The 17,423-nt window shown below is 51.6% G+C and overlaps 3 protein-coding genes across 3 annotated transcripts; 2 read left to right on the top strand and 1 right to left on the bottom strand.

Annotated features, from left to right (window-relative positions):
- Nucleotides 1-2,488: 2,488 nt before the first annotated feature.
- On the top strand, nucleotides 2,489-3,382 carry B0H65DRAFT_81097 (uncharacterized protein). Its single transcript, XM_062831447.1, has one exon. It carries the CDS (start codon nucleotides 2,608-2,610, stop codon nucleotides 3,256-3,258), a length of 651 nt encoding a protein of 216 aa, XP_062676534.1. The 5' UTR covers nucleotides 2,489-2,607; the 3' UTR covers nucleotides 3,259-3,382.
- Nucleotides 3,383-9,492: 6,110 nt separating this feature from the next.
- B0H65DRAFT_566416 (uncharacterized protein) lies at nucleotides 9,493-10,545 on the bottom strand (the record flags this gene model as incomplete). Its single annotated transcript, XM_062830323.1, has 1 exon — nucleotides 9,493-10,545. The coding sequence occupies exon 1, from the start codon at nucleotides 10,093-10,095 to the stop codon at nucleotides 9,493-9,495; it is 603 nt and encodes a 200-aa protein (XP_062676533.1). The 5' UTR covers nucleotides 10,096-10,545.
- A 2,728-nt stretch (nucleotides 10,546-13,273) lies between these two features.
- B0H65DRAFT_437283 (uncharacterized protein) lies at nucleotides 13,274-15,906 on the top strand (the record flags this gene model as incomplete). The annotated part of the gene is made up of 2 exons (XM_062825299.1): nucleotides 13,274-13,473; nucleotides 13,575-15,906. 2 exons carry the CDS (start codon nucleotides 13,274-13,276, stop codon nucleotides 15,904-15,906), a joined length of 2,532 nt encoding a protein of 843 aa, XP_062676532.1.
- Between the last annotated feature and the right edge of the window lie 1,517 nt (nucleotides 15,907-17,423).

Here is a 17,423-nt window from a genome sequence, read left to right as displayed (position 1 = left end):
CTTGAGAGCCATGACCGTTCTAGGCAATGAAATGGGACCTGTCGATTGAACGGAGGAGTATTCAACCGAGAAGACAGGTACTAACCGCCGGAGATATATCACCCCTCTCGCACAACCTCACCAACGCAAGCCACGAAAGTGATCAGAAGACGATTTCGCGGAAGATCCAACCTCCTCCGGCGATACAAGACGGACTTCGAAGGACCATCCTGCTTGAGCTCCCCATCATTGGTGCCCCTCGCAACTATACACCCGGACCGATTGCACTTGACGACATCGTCCGGGTTTTCTTCAGTTGGGTAGGTCGAGGAACTTTTGTCTTTCATGGAGGATTGAGTGCCCGGTTACTGGAAAGGAATCGTGTATGAGTAAATGGGCGGAAAGAAAGACAATGGTAGTAAGGGGGGAGTATCGCCATCGGGAAAGGCTAAAGGCAGGGAGTGACGGTAATTGATAAAGTAGAAATTCGAATATGTGAAGGTTGGAAGTGCGAGAAATCGTGATGCGCAGTGAGTGTGAGAGTGAGTACATCGAACTTGTGACTGAGACTTCATATGACTGATCAGGAAACTTGATCTTCATCCTTCATCCATTAGTTTTGGTGACATTCTTCGTGTCGAAGCTGACCCCAAAGTGAAGCCGTGATGTGAATGTTTCCGTTGCTGTCTTGATCGTGATGGCCACTGGGCCAGTGATGCTTGGTGTTTTCAGTGATGCTCCAGTGATGTTCCAGTGATGTTCAGGCCAAGAGCCACTGCAGGGAAGAGTTCTAGAACACTGTGGCCAGCAATATCCCAGCATCGCCAACCGCCAATGAGCAAGCTTGACAGCACAACCTCGTGGTGGGTGTCGGACAAGAAAAGCCCAGGAAAAGGGCCGTTACGGATCGACACAGCCTCAATGCTTGAACCGTCCGTCATGCTCGGTCTGGTCCGGTCAATCGGCGAATCGGTGAATCAGTGATCCAGAAAAAGAAAAAGGCTTCTTAGCCAGTCAAGTGAGAGACAACAAGTCATGAAAAGCGGAAGAAAAGCCGCGACGGTGGAACTCGGAACTCCCGTATCATTCATGCATAAACTGCCGGCATAAAAGGCCGTTCGTGATGGCGGACAAAGTTGACAAGAGTGGAAGCGAGTGGCGGATACGATGTGGAAGACGGCCGGCCAGTCGGTGACGAGAAGGAAAACGAGAAGACGGACATCAGCGAGCGAGAGGAGACTTGATGAAGTCACAGCGTGCAATTTGCTAACAGATTGCGTGCGTAAGCGCACCAAAAGCTGTTAGCCACTGGCAGCGCCCATTTTCAGAAGAGCGGGCAGGCAAGACCGAGTTCGAAAAGTGGAGCACAAGACACAGGGCTCGCTTAACACATTTCGCAGCAGGTCTCACCAGAATCTGATGACGGCATTCGTGTCTGTCCGTTCCCGTCCCTCAACTTTTCAGCCTCCAACAACCAATTTCAACCTCATCCGTACCATTGTTTTGTCTTTCCAGGCAACCACCAACTCCTCCCAACAGTACGATATCCATCGGTCGCATACGAGCGGCTCCATTGTATCTCGATGTGACCTGTGACCTCGGCACCAAGCGGGAAGTCCGGCACCATTTCTCCAACACTGCACCGCACCAAGCTCAGATGGCCAGGGGTCGATCATTGTGGACCAGTCATTGTGCCTTGCGTTGGTCGCTTTTCATCTCCACTGCCCTACTTCAGGGATGCCCCTGAACGAACACCACCTGACAGAAGTGCTGTGAGTGGCTGACATTGCGCAACACGGACCCCCTACGGCACCCCAAGAACATGGCAGAGATGATCGATATCAGACGCGACATTCACAATTTGGTTGGGCTGTTTCGAATGGTCAATCATTGGGACTATGACTCTCCAGAATCCAAAGCAGATGCGATAGTAGACATTGTGATCTGGATGCGACTGGACTCGTACAGACAACGCCGGACAGCTCGCCTCCCAAGGGCCAAGAGGCATTTCAAAGCATCCTGATGTTTCTGACTCGAACCGGACAGGCCTTGACAGGTCCACCAGGCCAGTTCACAATGCAGGAGTTCTCCCAGGAAAAGAAAGCCCGATAACGAAAAGCTCGTGTTCAACAAGCCATAACGGGTACCCTATGGGCGCCACATGGTGCCCGTCAGCCAATGGTGGGGATTTCCGCCATCCCGGGTTCGCTGTCATCCGCCGTCGTTCCTGCATTCGACTTGTGATCAGGTCGAATCCACGGCGAATCATTGGCCCAGGAAGATAGTTCTCTTTTTTATTTCTCCACTCTCTCTTTCGGGACGAGCGAGGTCCATCCGTCTACTTACCCATGGCATCCGGTCACCATCAGTTCCATATCTCCACAGCTGAATCCCTTCCTTTTTTCTCCATCATCTTGCTAACTTGAAAACCGCACGCTCTTTTTACACCGGTTCCAACTCGCGACCTATCCTTCGTTTTCAGTCCGCAAGTCACACATTCGCTCTTTCGACGTCAGTCAACTATATACACTCGCTCAACACCAAGACCTTAATCGTCTCCATCTTCGAAATCTCGAACCTAATCACCCACATCTAATACCTCCAAAACAACCAAACACAACCGCCAACATGCGTTCCACCACCACCCTCCTCCAGGCCCTTTTCGCCACCTCTGCTCTGGCCATCCAGATCACCCACCCCGGAAAGAACGACGTCGTCGCCCTCAACTCGGGCGTCCAGGTGACCTGGACCACCGTCAGCACCGACCCCAAGTCCGCTCACTTGGTCCTCGTCAACATGGCCAGCGGCCACACCCCTTACCAGAAGGACCTCGGTGAGGTTGACCTGACCAAGGGCTCCGTCATCGTCTCCGAGGACGACGTTCCCAACGACTCGGCCTTCCAGTTCAACCTCCAGTCCGTCGTCAGCCAAAACGCCGGCATCCTCGCCCAGTCCGAGCAGTTCGAGAACAAGAACGCCCCTGAGGACGACAAGACCACCAAGAGCGCCGCTGCCCAGACCACCGCTGCTGCTTCCACTCTCGTCACCGCTTCCGAGTCTGCTTCCCCTACTGCTGGCGCTTCCGAGTCTGACTCCAAGAGCTCTTCCTCCGCTGTCTCCGTCAGCGGCGCTTCCACCATGGCTACCGTCACTGGTTCCGCTACCACTACCGCTTCCGGCACTGCTTCCAAGACTGCTGCTCCTACCGGCGCTGCTGGCAAGGTCCAGAGCGGTTCTCTCCTCGCTCTCGCCGTCGGCATTGCTGCCGTCCTTGCTTAAGCGACCAGCTAGATTGAGTGGTGTTAGCACCAAATGACGGGCTGTCAAGTCTAATGGGATGTGCGCGGTGGGTGTCACGGATGATCAGTCGTCCGTGATACCCACCTCGTTCATCCCGCCCGCCCGTCAATCGGTGTGACAACAAACAAGGGGTTGAAGGAGGATGATGATGTCAACTTAGGGGTTGTTTGCTGGCATGATGTTCGCTGTATATACTAGTTAATATGTATCAGCATGGTTGTAATAGATGTTGTGTGAGGGAAGAGATAGAAAAGATTTGGGATGCCTTAATGGATTACTTAGAAAATTGCATGGGAAGGCGTTTGTCTTTTTTGGTTTGTTCAATTGGCCTTTCCTGGTCTGTTCAATCGTGACTGTGACCATACCAAATGGTGATTGTGATCGTGAGATACATCATTGATCGTGAACTCCTCTGACGCTGCGCCCCGACACATTTCTCCTCGCTCCCAGCTTTATTCTTCCGACGCGCGCGTGCAGTCACCTGCCATTACCTGGTCGTTGAACATTGAGGTCCGTTCTGCTGCTGCTCCCGCCCTTGGAGTGTCAAACGAGGACTGTCACCTATCGCGTCTCTTCTCTCCCTGGGTGCTTTGAGTGTGAAGATTTTTACATTATGACAGCGATACTACCACCGGCTTCTATTCCACTTCATATGTCTCTTTCTGACATATATAAATTACCTTCGTTGTGGTCCGCGCCCCCCGGAACGGTGATCTCAAAAGACGATGGAGGTACATAGGATGGATGACTGAACATTTCATTTTATTTTGTAATTTTCGCCATATCACACTCCAACAGGGTCAGGACTTCCCGCGTTGCCTGCCCCCTTTAGACGCGCAACCAACTGTTCTTGACTTCCCGGCCCCTATGAAATCTGACATATGTCCCTCATCAACACCAATCGTTTTTCACACGTCGAGATCGATCTTTCCAATACCATGAGCGTTTCCTGGGTCGCGCAGAAGTGGGAAGGCCAAAGTGTCGTACAGTTGGAAAGTGTGGCAAAGGTAGGTAGTCAGAGGTAGAAGGAACTTGTGTGACACTGGTGATGATTTTGGGTGTTGAAGACAGTGAGTCCAAAGCAAAACACGGAAGTTTACGGAAGTACTATGCACGCGGAGCTCGAAGTCAAGACTAGAAGTACAATGTCGTGATTGATGCTTGTCATAATGTTGAGGTAGTTGGGTAGTCGTGTCCAACACAATGAATTTCTACAAGTAGTGCTGTTCAAACATGATTTCGGCGTCATCGGATGCAATTCCGACTACGAGGAATTGATGGTGTTTGCTACGTATTTCTTGGTAAGTTGCCATGGCGATGACAGAGACACTTGATCGTTGGCCTTTTCGATTGAGGTCATCAAGGCGTACATCGGTCCTGGGATATCATGGTGTATGATCATGCACGTTCGTTCCGTTCACCTGCCATCATAGTAAAATCCCCATTTCCTACCCATAGAGCGCTGGGCCGCTCTTTCTTTTCACGAACTTCATGTTTCATCACCATCACCGTGCTTGCCCGATCGGCCGATCACTGTCATCTCCCCTTCAATGAGTCTTGTGAATCTGTCGATGCTTCATCGGTTCATCCTTGAAGGGTTTGCTGTTTGTGCTGTTCTCGCATATCAATACCTCGAAAATGAAGCACGAGAAACGGCTGTTTTGGTGCGAATCATGAGGCAGTCGTCAACCGCTGCGTGGTAACTCTCTCAACTAGTCAGGTTTCTTCCTCTTCAGGCTGAGGCGTCAGTTCAGCCCACGTGCTGATTTCAGACCATCAAAGCCGGACCATTATTGCAGCGAAGTACCCGCTTGAGTGCCATCGCATTTTAGGTTGTCGTCCGTCTTTCTTTCGAGTGTGGAAGTCGCGACTCCTTTCCTTTGTGCGCTGATCAACTTGGAAGTTCCAGATCGTGTCTTTCTCATGCGTTCCTTTCTTCCCTCTCAAAGATTGAACCACTATCCAGTCATCTCTATCTGACACGTCAAATTGCTTCTGTCCACTAGACGTCTGGAAGCACCTTCCTCACCCACCTTGTCGGCAATTTCCAATTATCTCGCAGACAATTGGGAACTGGATATGCTCATTGAAGTTCAACATTGCCTTCCTCGAGGCATTCCTTCCAAGCCACTGCTGCATTTCACAAAGTTCACTCTTGCAACAGATAGGTACAGGAAGCTGGCCCGTTCTCTCGTTCCGAGGACCTCGCTGTCTGGGGAATCCGTCCTCCAAGTACAGTATGTCACCAATCGAGCGAGATCCAATATCATGGAAGTGAGATAGGATTGCCTTGCCTCCTTTGCCTCTGCACTACTCCTTCCATATTTCCCAGACCCATCGAGGGGAGAAAGGCTGTGAGAAGATTCTGGGCGTTTGTCGCTTAGACCGCTACGTCCCAGAATCCCCTCCTTTGCAGACCTTCGTTCTTTGTCATCGCCAGCTATATAGCTGGCGATCTCTCCCAGCCATCGTTAGCTGGATCCCTCAATACATCATCATTCTCTTCATTCGTGATCCATCCCATAAAGGCTCCCGTCGGTCGATAGAACGGAAGGAACGAGTTTCGGTACCCAGGGCACTCGCCCACCACAACTCGAAGCTGCTCCTTCCCCAACAAAGGTACAGTTGCTAGATTACGTCGAGTGAACAATTTCTTGGTCGCGCTTGGCAGAGAAGCTCCTTCCTACTCCACTCTGTGTAGTACCTTGATGTTCCGGGCTAGGGATCGATATTTTCCGTAAATCTGGGATTTTTTCATTTCCTTACACTTTTCCTTACCGAAATTTCTGAAAAGGCCCGTGCACGAGTCCGTGCATTCTCCCGCTGAGGTACCTCCGCACCACCACTTCTGCGTGTAAGCTGACCCAGGTACGTACCTTTTGAGCTGGTGGGCCAGCACGTGCTGTAAAAACTGTAAGACATTTTACTTTTTCATTACTTTACCGAAATTTCCCTTTCTTACCGCTTACAGGAATTTCAGGTCGACCCCTATTCCGGGCTCCTGTGGAGATGGAGAACGAAGAGCTCGTTACCTAAGGTACTTGCCGTACGGAAGGGGGGGGGTGTCTGGCAAACGCTGTAGCAACAGTAATTTTACCGTTGCTAGAAATTCCAACGGTTGCTCAATCCGTGAATTTGTACCCACGTTTAACAGACCCCAACGTTCATTCTCTCTAGACATATAGCAGCTTAAAACTGTGTAATTACCGTCATTCAACTATTTATTAACCGTTGGTAAAATTCAAACGTTTGGAAATATCAAACGTTGGAACATATTAAATGGTTAATCTACTGTTGAATGGCCGTCGAGGTAGGTGCAAACGTTTTAAAAAGTCAATGATTGAGCAACCGTTGGCCGGACCCCCCCTCTTTTAGTACGGTGGGCCCTTCCAATTGCTCCTTCTTCACTCTTCCTGCCCCGAAACACCTAGGTCGCTTCAGACGTATCTTGTGATCAGGGCATACATCACATCCCTTCCGTCGTTGAGAGGGAGTAGTTGCCCGTTGGCAAACTGGGCGTTTCTTCTTTTCGGCCAGGAAGGAGGTTTGCGACTACTTGGTGAGCAAAATGAGATGGAGTGAGGCGGATGGAAGGCACCCACTCAGCGGGCATGATGCGGCTTCCAGACCGTCCAAGCAAATCTCGGTAAGTATGGAGTCAGCGGAGGAACACTAGCTCACATCATGATTCGAGTGATCTTCCCCGACCCGAACAGCCTTCGGGGCCCGAGAGCACTCCATATTCGCTAGTAAGCCGAATGAAAGTGAGTGTACTGTGTGTCATGTCACGAGTTTCGGACGACGCATGCCGTACGATACATGAGCCGTCGACCTGGCATGTTGATACAGTCAATTCGATAGGTAAAATGTACATTCACGGTCCTCCGTCCATCTCTCTTGACGCCCAAAGTGTGCCCCCGTAGTGCGCACCAAGGCCACTCCAAACTATGCAGATAGGAACGAAACGATACTGTATCAATCTGTGATGAGTCTGGTACAACCCATCGGACCATCAGCTTCTGTTCTGCTGATTATTGACTACCTCTACAAATGTATCCTTCACGATCACAAAACCTCACCGCTTTTAGAGGTCCGGATCCCGGACGGAGAGAGCGGAAAAAGAGGAAAGCAATCTGGTTCACACCTCCCAGCTTGCCATTCTGTCTCTTGCGATAACCCGAGATGATGAGACATGTTGCGATAATCCAATCTAGCGTCCCGTGATCCGTATGAACTGCAGATAACTTGTCTGACGCGGGGGTGGTTTCCAGCAATCATCTGCTTAGTTGTACCGCCTTTCATCGAACCAGGCTTCCAGTCCCGACGCGGTCCTAATAAGGCATGGAAGATGGTGTGAGTTCAGGCGATGGTTGTCAACATACCGGTAGATTACTTGTCCGTGAATGAAGATGTGATATAAAACTACGGTTTGCGAAGCTTTGGGGTAGCTCACAAAAAGCAGTGCTAGAAAAATGAGAACTTGGAGCCAAGATCAGTCGGCGCCGACTTCCCCGGCATCCACCGGTAGCGAGTTAAGAGACCGCCGCGAGTGTTCTATGGTTGACTGGCCACAACGTGTCGGAGTTCCAGTTCTTTTTGGGTGGGCAATTTGGAAGCACAAAGCCCGGTAAAGTTAACCGTCTGATTGACGTTGAAGTTGGCTCGGAACTCGATAGGCGGAAATGCCACTCTGATGATGACTCTAATGTCAGTACGACCGAAATGGGTATATCTGGAGTTCATGAGGGTAGCATCAACCCCAGATTTCCACCGCCTTAAGCCTTCTCCTATCGGTAGATGTGCCGAAGTTATTCCGCCGAAGGGTTGCGCTCTACCAGTGATGAGAGCCGTGATTTGACGCCGATTTCTTTCGGTTTGGGGTCCCTATGATAGCATCAATCCTAACATGGGTTGCTTTAATAATGCCCAATCTGGATTTCAACCACCCACATCAATCCCGTCGGCGAGGGTCCTTGTGGCGTCGAGGGTGCCAATGAATGCTGTCCGAGAACAGAAGATTGTGGCGCACTCCCCCAATGGTGGGAAATATGGTTACCGACCGGAGTCGATACTGCGCACTTGACCATCCATCCAGTCATGGCACTAGCCTAGATATTTGGCTCTTTTGGGCAATCAGGCAGGTCAACTCCGAGAAAAGGCCCCAAGGCCTCGATATCCAGCTGACTCGAGATTTGGGGTATCGGCACTGCACTGTTGGGATACCGGTTATGAGATCTCGGTGTATCGACCCAAGTTCGAACGTGCCGCTCGCTTCACCAGTTGACCTCAAATCATGGTGAGGACCTCAACCTCAACCTCGGTGATTATACTCGCAGCTCCCACCATCTTCCGCTGCTCCCACAACTTCCCGATGTTTTTGTGACACGTCTCTTGCTTTTCATCGCCCACCTCACCGGTTGTCGGTATTCGCCGCGATGGTTGACGGAGGTCACCATCTAAGGCATCTTTTTGTCGGAGATTGTGGGCTTTCAATATGATTGGGTTAGAGTCAGCCGCGCTCAGATGGCTGCTTCATAATGACGATAGCCTGACGGTACTTCTGGTAGGTATAAGAATAAGAAATGTCACAAAGCGACGGTATCTCGGAATACTGTGAAGGCTGCAGAACATTGAAGCTAGCATTAGCAATGCCGGCCGAAGCTCGAACTAACAAGGTTGACGTCGGCGACCCCAACCCTTCAACGACAGGCTTGAAGAGTCTAGACATGCCTTGCAAGGCATGAGACGGGAATGGGGGGGACAATGAGAGGACGTGAAACATATAGCGTTGTCGGTAGTGTGGAAGTAGTTGGGAACGCCGTCAAACCGTTCAGTCCAGCCCGAGCCGGTAGCCGCGTACAGCATTAATACTGTGTTGTACTCCGGCGGGAGTTTAAACGGCGACTTTGCTTATGGTGGAACTTTCCATCTGCAATCTATTCGGAAGCCGGAACTCCTTGTGATACTCGAAAAAATGTTGGAGGGTAATTTTATAACGTCATGCTCCGCCCAAAAAGAGGCTAGTACCCGTGGGCTCGCGAAAAGACACAGTTCCGGAACTATCAGGGGTATGAAGAGCCAATCGCATCTTTCTCCTTATACGTTCCCAAGCTCAAACGCCTTGACAGTCGCCAAGACTTGATTGAATTGTCGCTGCTGCTGCTTTTTGGCAAACGGACCTTCGAAACGAAAGGAGAAATTCAACAAATTCAACTATACTATCCAAAAGACTACTATGTTGATAGTTTCAAGTACGCTGATGTCGAATTCACAATCAGTTTTCTTGCATCTCCTCGTTTGGTGGAGATACGAGCACATGAAGTCTTGTTCTTTTCGTTTCGGAGGTCCGTTTGCTAGAAAACTAGCAGCAGCGACAATCTCATCTTGGCGACTTTCAAGGCGTTTGAGCTTGGGAACGTTGAAGAACTGAAGTGAAGGAAAAACGTGGTGTTCCACTGATAATCGGTGGTGAGGACAATGAGCCAGGGAGGTGAGGGTGAGGGTGAGGGGACTGTGACTGACTGACTGACTGTCTTGGGTGACAAGGTGATTGAGCTCCATCCATCCAGATGGTTTGGGAGTGAACATGCGACCGTGACGAAAGCGACATTGGATGGACAGACACGATGCTACCGTGACGTTAACGGTGAATGAAGGGTTCAAGGTGAAGGGAGGGTGACAGGCCAAGACACTGCAGAGACAGACCATGGGGTACAGAGATGTGGCCTTGTGTTGATATTGACAGGTGCGGTGCATAGCACCATCAATTTGATGGGTGGGCAAGGCAACGTAAGGCAGGGCAAGGCTCCATGTCATGACCGAGAATAAGAGTATTTTCTGGTGCAAATCGATGGACGGAACAGGGGATTCCGAGAGCCAGGAAAGGAACGGAGCTAACTGAGGATATTGTCTTGTTTCAAACCCAATATCATGATGAGGATATGGTACTCTACCAAGAATGAGATGGCATGGTACCACTCTCACATGAGAAGGAAAATCGGGGAATATATCAAATCAGGAATATGCATGGAATACAGCGATGCCGTCCGTGGCGGGAAAGGGGGCCTCTCGGGAATGACGGACAGCGACAGCAGACGGGCATGACATGACGGATGACAGCTCGACATTGACAGGCGGGCAAACATGTGGAGGAAGGGGAGCAAGATGAGGGGGAGGCAACGGAAGGGAAAGGGGAGAAAATGTCACTGCCCCCCTTGAGGATGGAGAGAAGTGTGGAAGGGTGGACCTCGGCGTAGTCAATCGCCGTTACACCGCTGTAAATATTTCATGTTATGATGTTGTACTGTAATCATGGGATCTCCTAATGACTCGCTGTTGACTGTGCCTCACAAGAACCGGAATTGCAGTGCTGCTGCGGATTGCGGATTGCCCATCCCAATTGATGGATGGCATTGTTCCGGGCTCCGTGACTGAAAAAGGAGAACCAAGCAGCAAAAAGGAGGGACGGGAAACCATCTGACAAGAAAAAGAAAAAAAAGAGAAAAAGGCAAGAAAGTAGGAAATGTACCGAATCCTCACAAGGCTCCCGGTCGGTTTCCGGACAATTCTCGGTTCTCGGATCACAGAGGTGTCATTGACGGCTTGTGGCCGGGGTGCAGGAGCAAGGATGCGGACGGTGATTAGTACGGGGTATGTTATTGTCAAGGTTGTTGTGTGGGATGAACTTGAAGATGCCACGAAAGAGATGGCCAAGAAATTATGGTTGAAGAAGAAGCCAACCGAGACAAAGTTCTCTCCTGTCGAGGAATTTTCATGAGCGAAGGAAAGAGACGGCCAAATCCAGATCCGTTGTTGTCCTCGAGTGTGCCTGCCACGGACTCTGGCTGCTGAAAGTGAAATCCCCTCAACCAATCACAGCACCCCAAAAGGATGGGCAGCGACGGGAAATTGTGGGGCGCAGAATTGACTCAATGGCCAATCAGAATCGTCCCTTGACACACCAATTCAACCTCGTCTCCAGCAAATGTTGCAGTGGAAGGAACCCTCTGCGCTGAAAGATCTCTGATGAGCGGGAGGGAGCACTGTACAGATCAATGCTGGTTTGTTTGTTAGCTCGAGACTTGCGATTCACGCCAGCAGTCCCGCCTAGCTATCCTGAAAGTGGTAAAAGAGTCCTCTGCAAGTACCCTGCTAACGAACAAACCAGGGGTGAACTGCAACGGAAAGTGCCTGCCCAGTCGCAAAGCCTCTCCACGTTTTTGATCAGTGGGACATTTGCCGTTTTCTGTGGCCTTTCAATGCAGCAATTTGCGAATCAAGGGCCGCGGCAGTTCAAGGGCCTGGACCGGCGGTGGACCGTGCTGGACCGTGACCGACACCCACCACTTCCCGCTCCGTTGCCGTCCGCGTCCTCCGTCCCTTGTTGACGGGATTTACACGGATAGACTGGAGAGAGTCAGGAGTCTGGGGTAATTGTGTGGGATTTGCCTCCTCCGTCTCTTCCATGAGATGATGACAGCTAAGTACATGGCAAGAGTACCTCCAACTCCCTGGTGATGCCAACGGTCGACCGCTCGGAGACATTTGGGAATCCCCTCGCTGACCAGTGTGGTAGACCAGTGCGCCGTCAGCAATCTTGGACTCTCTACACTGGAGTCGCTACGGAAATGACAAGACTGATAGCAGAGATATCAGCAGCCAAACGGATCCATCAGCGACCCGGTAGCTCTACAGCTATTCCCGCTATCATTGATCAAATCTGTACCAACGTCGCAGTCAAGAAAGACAGCCAAGCCGCGCGGAGATGCAGCGGCGCAGCACTCAAGACAAGAGACAAGAGACATGCTCGACATGGTGCCCTCCACCTCCACCCTCCACCTCCACCTTGACGGGCCCCTCCACCAAGCCCTTTTGCAGTTCGGAGGTCATACCGGAGGCCATGAGAGGTTACCATATCGAAATACCTACATATGTCCCCGCCTGCTGCTGCTGTCTTTCTTCGAACAAGACGTCGCCGAAGCACATACATACATATACAGGGTGGAGGAATATAATATCAAGAGGAGGCCATAAGACAACCGAATGGCGGCCTACGCCCAAATTAGCCTACCCACGGGTATCATACCGTGATACCATGATACTGCACTCCTGCCACTATATTCTACACCACACTAACATCGTCTCCGCCCAGGATTAGAATGACCTGAGCTAACATGTTCCAGGGGAAACCGATCCGGTATTAGCGTCTTTCCACTCTGTCCCACAGCCCACTATACCTTGCCCCCGCTAGTCCCGTTATTGGCTGCCTGGCAGACCCGGACACCACAAGAAAACATGACAAACCCGCAGCACCGTACCGATGTCGAGACGGCCTGTCTTTGACGCACTCTTTTCAGTTTACACACTCGTCTGTCTGACTGACAACCTGCCGGCTTTTTCTAGAAAACAAAACAGGCTAGACCTCAAAAACACCAACGGGGAATCCCGCTGTCAACGCTACTGCACCCAATATTAGAGGAGCAGACGAACCGAGTACATACTAAACCCACGCAACACCCACCAGCGGACACTCACCATTGCCCTACCTACACCAAGACAAATCGAGAGCAATCCCGAACAGGGGGCAACACAACCTGGAAAAAGAGCCAAGCCAAGCGAAACGCTACCATCGAACGCTACGCTGGACCACACTGGAGTACTGGACCACCACACTTTGGCCTGTCAAGAAATCGGAACCTCCTTCTTAAACCTCTGCCGGCTCCCCTCCCGAAAAGCCCCCCCCCCATCGTCATTCGCTCATTCTTGCCTCTTGTGTCGCAAAGGCTTGAACAACAACATCATAATCATCATCAACAACAACAATAACAACATCTGTCGTACCTGTCGAGCTGTCGCCACTATCGAATACACACCCAGGACAAGCAAACACCCCGCTCTGCCGCCTGCGCCCGTCCATGTCGGCTGCCCACTCATCAACCACAACAGCGACGCCCGCTTTGCTCTCATAGTGTGTAGTGTGTGACCGGTTGGTGTGATGGAAGTACGAGTCGCAACCACACAGAGCACTTCGTCGCCTCCAGGCGCCGGCAAGTATCCTCGCCGTGGAAGACGCGAGAAACCATGGCCACCCTCAAAACAACGAAAGCTGTTGCGCCTCTATGTCTGCACACAAAGCGAGCGCCTGCCCCTGGTGCGCATTCTCGAGAGGCTAAAGGATGGCACTTTTGACCCAAGGTGCGATCATCTTGTTTCCTGCGATATTGCAGTACCACGTGTGACGGCGATCACCACCCAGGCCCCGAAATTGCTGACTCAAGGATCACCGTGTTTCATAGGCAACGAAATTCTCACAAGCACCTCAAAAATCTATTACCAGACCGTCGCATCGATGACTGGCGACCAAGGGACCTCGCATCCATGTTGGTTCGAGTGCGCTTTCTCAGATCAGTCAGGGCCGAGAGGAGGATGAGGAGGAAGAACCGAGATCACAGGACGCGCGGCGGCAATCCAGACCAGCACCACGCCGCCGACACAGAGTGGACATCACCGACGGGGTTCATGGGCGGTCGCATGGGGGGCATGGGTATGGTGGACATGGGGGGCATGGATACCGATATCATCATGAACTTGGACGGAGACTCTCTCGGTAATCAACACATCCACCACCACCGGGGCCGTCACGAATCCGCCCGATCATCACCACAAGCCTTGTTATCCGAGTCGGCCACGGCAAGCCCCGAAACTTCGCATGCATCCCATGCGTCATGTCAGCTTCACCAGTCACCCGTCGACTCCCCGGAGACCTCGCACACCTCACATGGGGCCCCTTCGCATCGGGAGAGGTCGCCAGTTAGGTCCGAAAAGTCCATGTCAAGTTCTCTCAAGTCAGCATCCGAATCCCTTAAATCAGCATTCAAGAGGAGGTCATGGGCATCAGTGCTTTCGAGTATCTCGTCGGGTATCTCCAGTCTGGCTCGTTCTTCGTCATCGGCATCTTCCAAGGGGGTTGGCCATAGCGATCACGGTCCTACGGTTGCCCTCAGCAAGTTGAGTCGGGATGATTTTCTTTCTCTGCTGGAAGAGAACAAGCCATCGGCATCAGCAACCAAAGCAAAGGCAACCAAGGCGCTGCAGACCCCCTTGTTCAAGAAGAAACACTCTGCTGTCAACCCCAAGACGGAGGAGTTGAACAATGCGTTGCTTAGTATGTGCTGCTCGGCTCATATTTCAACCAGCTCTCCTCCTTGTGCGCATGAGAGACTATCAAAGGCCATTGAAGCCCAGGACTCAGAAGGTCATGCCTTTCACAAGTTTACAGTTACCGACGAGGAGGCTAATATGGTCGACAAGTATGGCAACATTCTTCTGCACGTCGCTGCCCGATGGGGCGCCCGTGTTTCGATTTTGTTGTTGATTCTGCGACACACTGATGATATCCAGGCAGTTAACGTTCGTGACGAGACTTTCCTCCATGTGTACGAACCCCCAAGCCACCCAAAGCTAAGGCCAGCCTCCTTCATCAACCTCGTGCGACATCTGCGGTCTCGGGGCTTCGACTTTTGCCAGCGAGACGTCGAGAAGCGAACATTTCTTCAACACCTGGTCCCGAAAGAGACCTTCCCCATCGAGATCCTCCATTGTCTTTTCCGTGAAGTCGGCCACGGGACGGCCCGCTTCCTTGTTGCCAACAAGTGCTCGGCTGACGAACGACTATGGCACTGCATCCGTAAGAACCTATCCTATCAGTCGCCCAAACTCCACCGCATCTTCGGCGACGAGCACGAGTTCGTCCGGCGTTACCTCCCCGAATTCATGGCGGATTCCTCCTGCAACAACTCCACCCGCATTACCATGATCTCCGACTCGGACAGTTGGCGCGGCAGCGGTTACACAGGCCGCTCAAGTCGCGGCAGCACCGCCAGCAGCTCCCAATGCATCAAGCGAACGTCCGTCATGCGCCTCTTGTGCAAGATTGCCTCCGGCCGGGACTCCGAAAAGAACGGGGGCGAGGCAAACCTCGATCAGCGCCTCGAGACCCTCCTTGGCATCGGCCCGAAGATGACCAAGCAGGATATCGAAGCCCTCCTCAATGAGCGTGACACTGAGGGTAACTCAGCGCTGCACTATGCTGCTGAATTTGGCATTGTGGCTGCTGTCAAGTTCATTGTTTCGCATGGCGCACAGGTGAACGTGATGAATAACTGCGGCAACACTCCGCTACAACTCGTCAAGTACGCGATCCAAAGGACGGACGTCAGGACGGATGTGTACATGGAGGCGAGGTACCTACGATGCGCCGTGTTGCTATTGGAGAGGGGAGCATTTGATCAAAGCAAGCTTGTCAGCGAGAAGAGTGTTATCTACCCGTATGATGTATTTGATGGAAGCGAGAGGTGCATTACGAATCTGGTGAAGCAGGGCGTGGCCTACGAGTGTCGGGGATTGCATTTGCTATCTTCATCAATAGCACCGCATGGGCCGGCCATATGGATGGATGAAAATGGGCAGGTGCAATTTGCGCAGCACTTTTATGATGAGGAGGGAGGTAATGGGGAAGGAAGTGGACATGCGCATGGACACGGACATGGACACGGGATGGGTGGCGGGATGCCGATCGGTGCAGGTGGTATGCCGATGCATTTGGAGTTTCAGACTTCGTTTCTTTGATTTTGCTTGGTGATCTCTTCTAGGAGTTTTGGACATGAAAGGGGGAAGGCAAGGACGGGATGAGAAACGGGGAATGGCGCATATACGGGGAAATATTGGGATAAGAAGCGATGGCGATGTGGTGGGAGCGATTTTCTTTTTCCTTTGTCGGCTTCTGTTTTTCTGATGCCGATTTCGATATCTCAAGGCTACGGTTCCTCGCACCAGCAGGCGACAGGCGACAGGCGACAGGCGTTCAATGCTCTTTCATCATCACCAGGAGATCTTGTTGCATTTGAGAGCTATCAGCGAGCAGCCGTTGAATATGTAATATCATCTTCACCTTCCCTTTGTTTATATCGGGGCCCTCACTCCCAGGTGCCTCTAGTTATTACTTTCTGGCTCTTACCTACGGGGCGGACGTCGATGGAAAGCTCACGATGCCGACGAACAAAAGTTATGTCTTTCTACGTTAGAGCATCGGGATAGTCTTCCATTAATGCAATAAAAGTACGTACATACTCGATTAATACCTACCTACTCTATGTATCATTTCCCATCTGTCTTTTCCCACTGCTAAAATCTTCCACTGTTCGCATCCTTCCCGTCGTTCCCCTTTCAATAATTGCTTCGGCAGATCTTTACGCATCCCATCCTGCACACACCTGCAGTTATACTGCTAGCGTCGGAGATACCGCAGATCTTTGGGGGCTCGTAACTCCATCCACACAGCCCATTCAGATCAGATTCCCAGAAGTCAGGAGCCGACACTTCTCGGAAACACTGTCGTTTTGACTGTTCAAGATGCAAGTCGTCAACCGACCGACGAGTGTCTTTGCTCGGGAATGCCCCACTTACATACCACACAGTCTGTTGGAAATGTTTGCTCCCTAAGGTACTCCATCCTTGCTGGCGATGGCGGGCGCGCTTCCGCTGGTAGTACAATAGGTAGAGATGCTCGCTCGGGGCTCACTCCGTCGGGAATCCCATTGGGCTGAATGGATCGGACTTGAGTGGGATTGGGATTGCTTTGGGCTTGCTTGTACAACGAGCGTCACTAACTAACCCTGAGAGTAGAATAACCCCCTTGCGATTGACCCTTGAGCACACTCTCTCCCCCTGGTGACACCGAAGAGCCGCATTGACAAAGAGCATGGATCCGATCCCCAGCATATTAGTCTAGGGAATCACAAAGATCTGGCCAGGCGTGAGATTTGGGAGGAGAGGAGAGAGGTAGATTGTACGTAGAATAGGTTACACCGCTGACCGACCGCTGGTGACACCAACCGACACCGAAACTGAGTTGGAGATCTCGATCTGTTCTGTCTCACCATCAGTCACTTACTCACCCACCCGAGAGAAGCCAAAGAAGAGAGGTTCAACGGCTACCTGGTCAACAAGAGAACCCTGAATCCCACACTCTTGGTTCATGAAATCTTACAAGGGCTGGGCCTGTCTCGAAGTTGAGGTTGAGACTGGAAGATGGGGAGATGAGGCTCTTTCACAAGCCTTGTCACAAGCCTTGTCACAAGCCTTGT

Source organism: Neurospora tetraspora (genome assembly GCF_033439725.1).
Source record: "Neurospora tetraspora strain CBS 560.94 chromosome Unknown B0H65scaffold_11, whole genome shotgun sequence".
NCBI lineage: Eukaryota > Fungi > Ascomycota > Sordariomycetes > Sordariales > Sordariaceae > Neurospora > Neurospora tetraspora.
The sequence above is the reverse complement of the archived record's forward strand: the minus strand, read 5'-3'. Positions and strand labels throughout refer to the sequence as shown.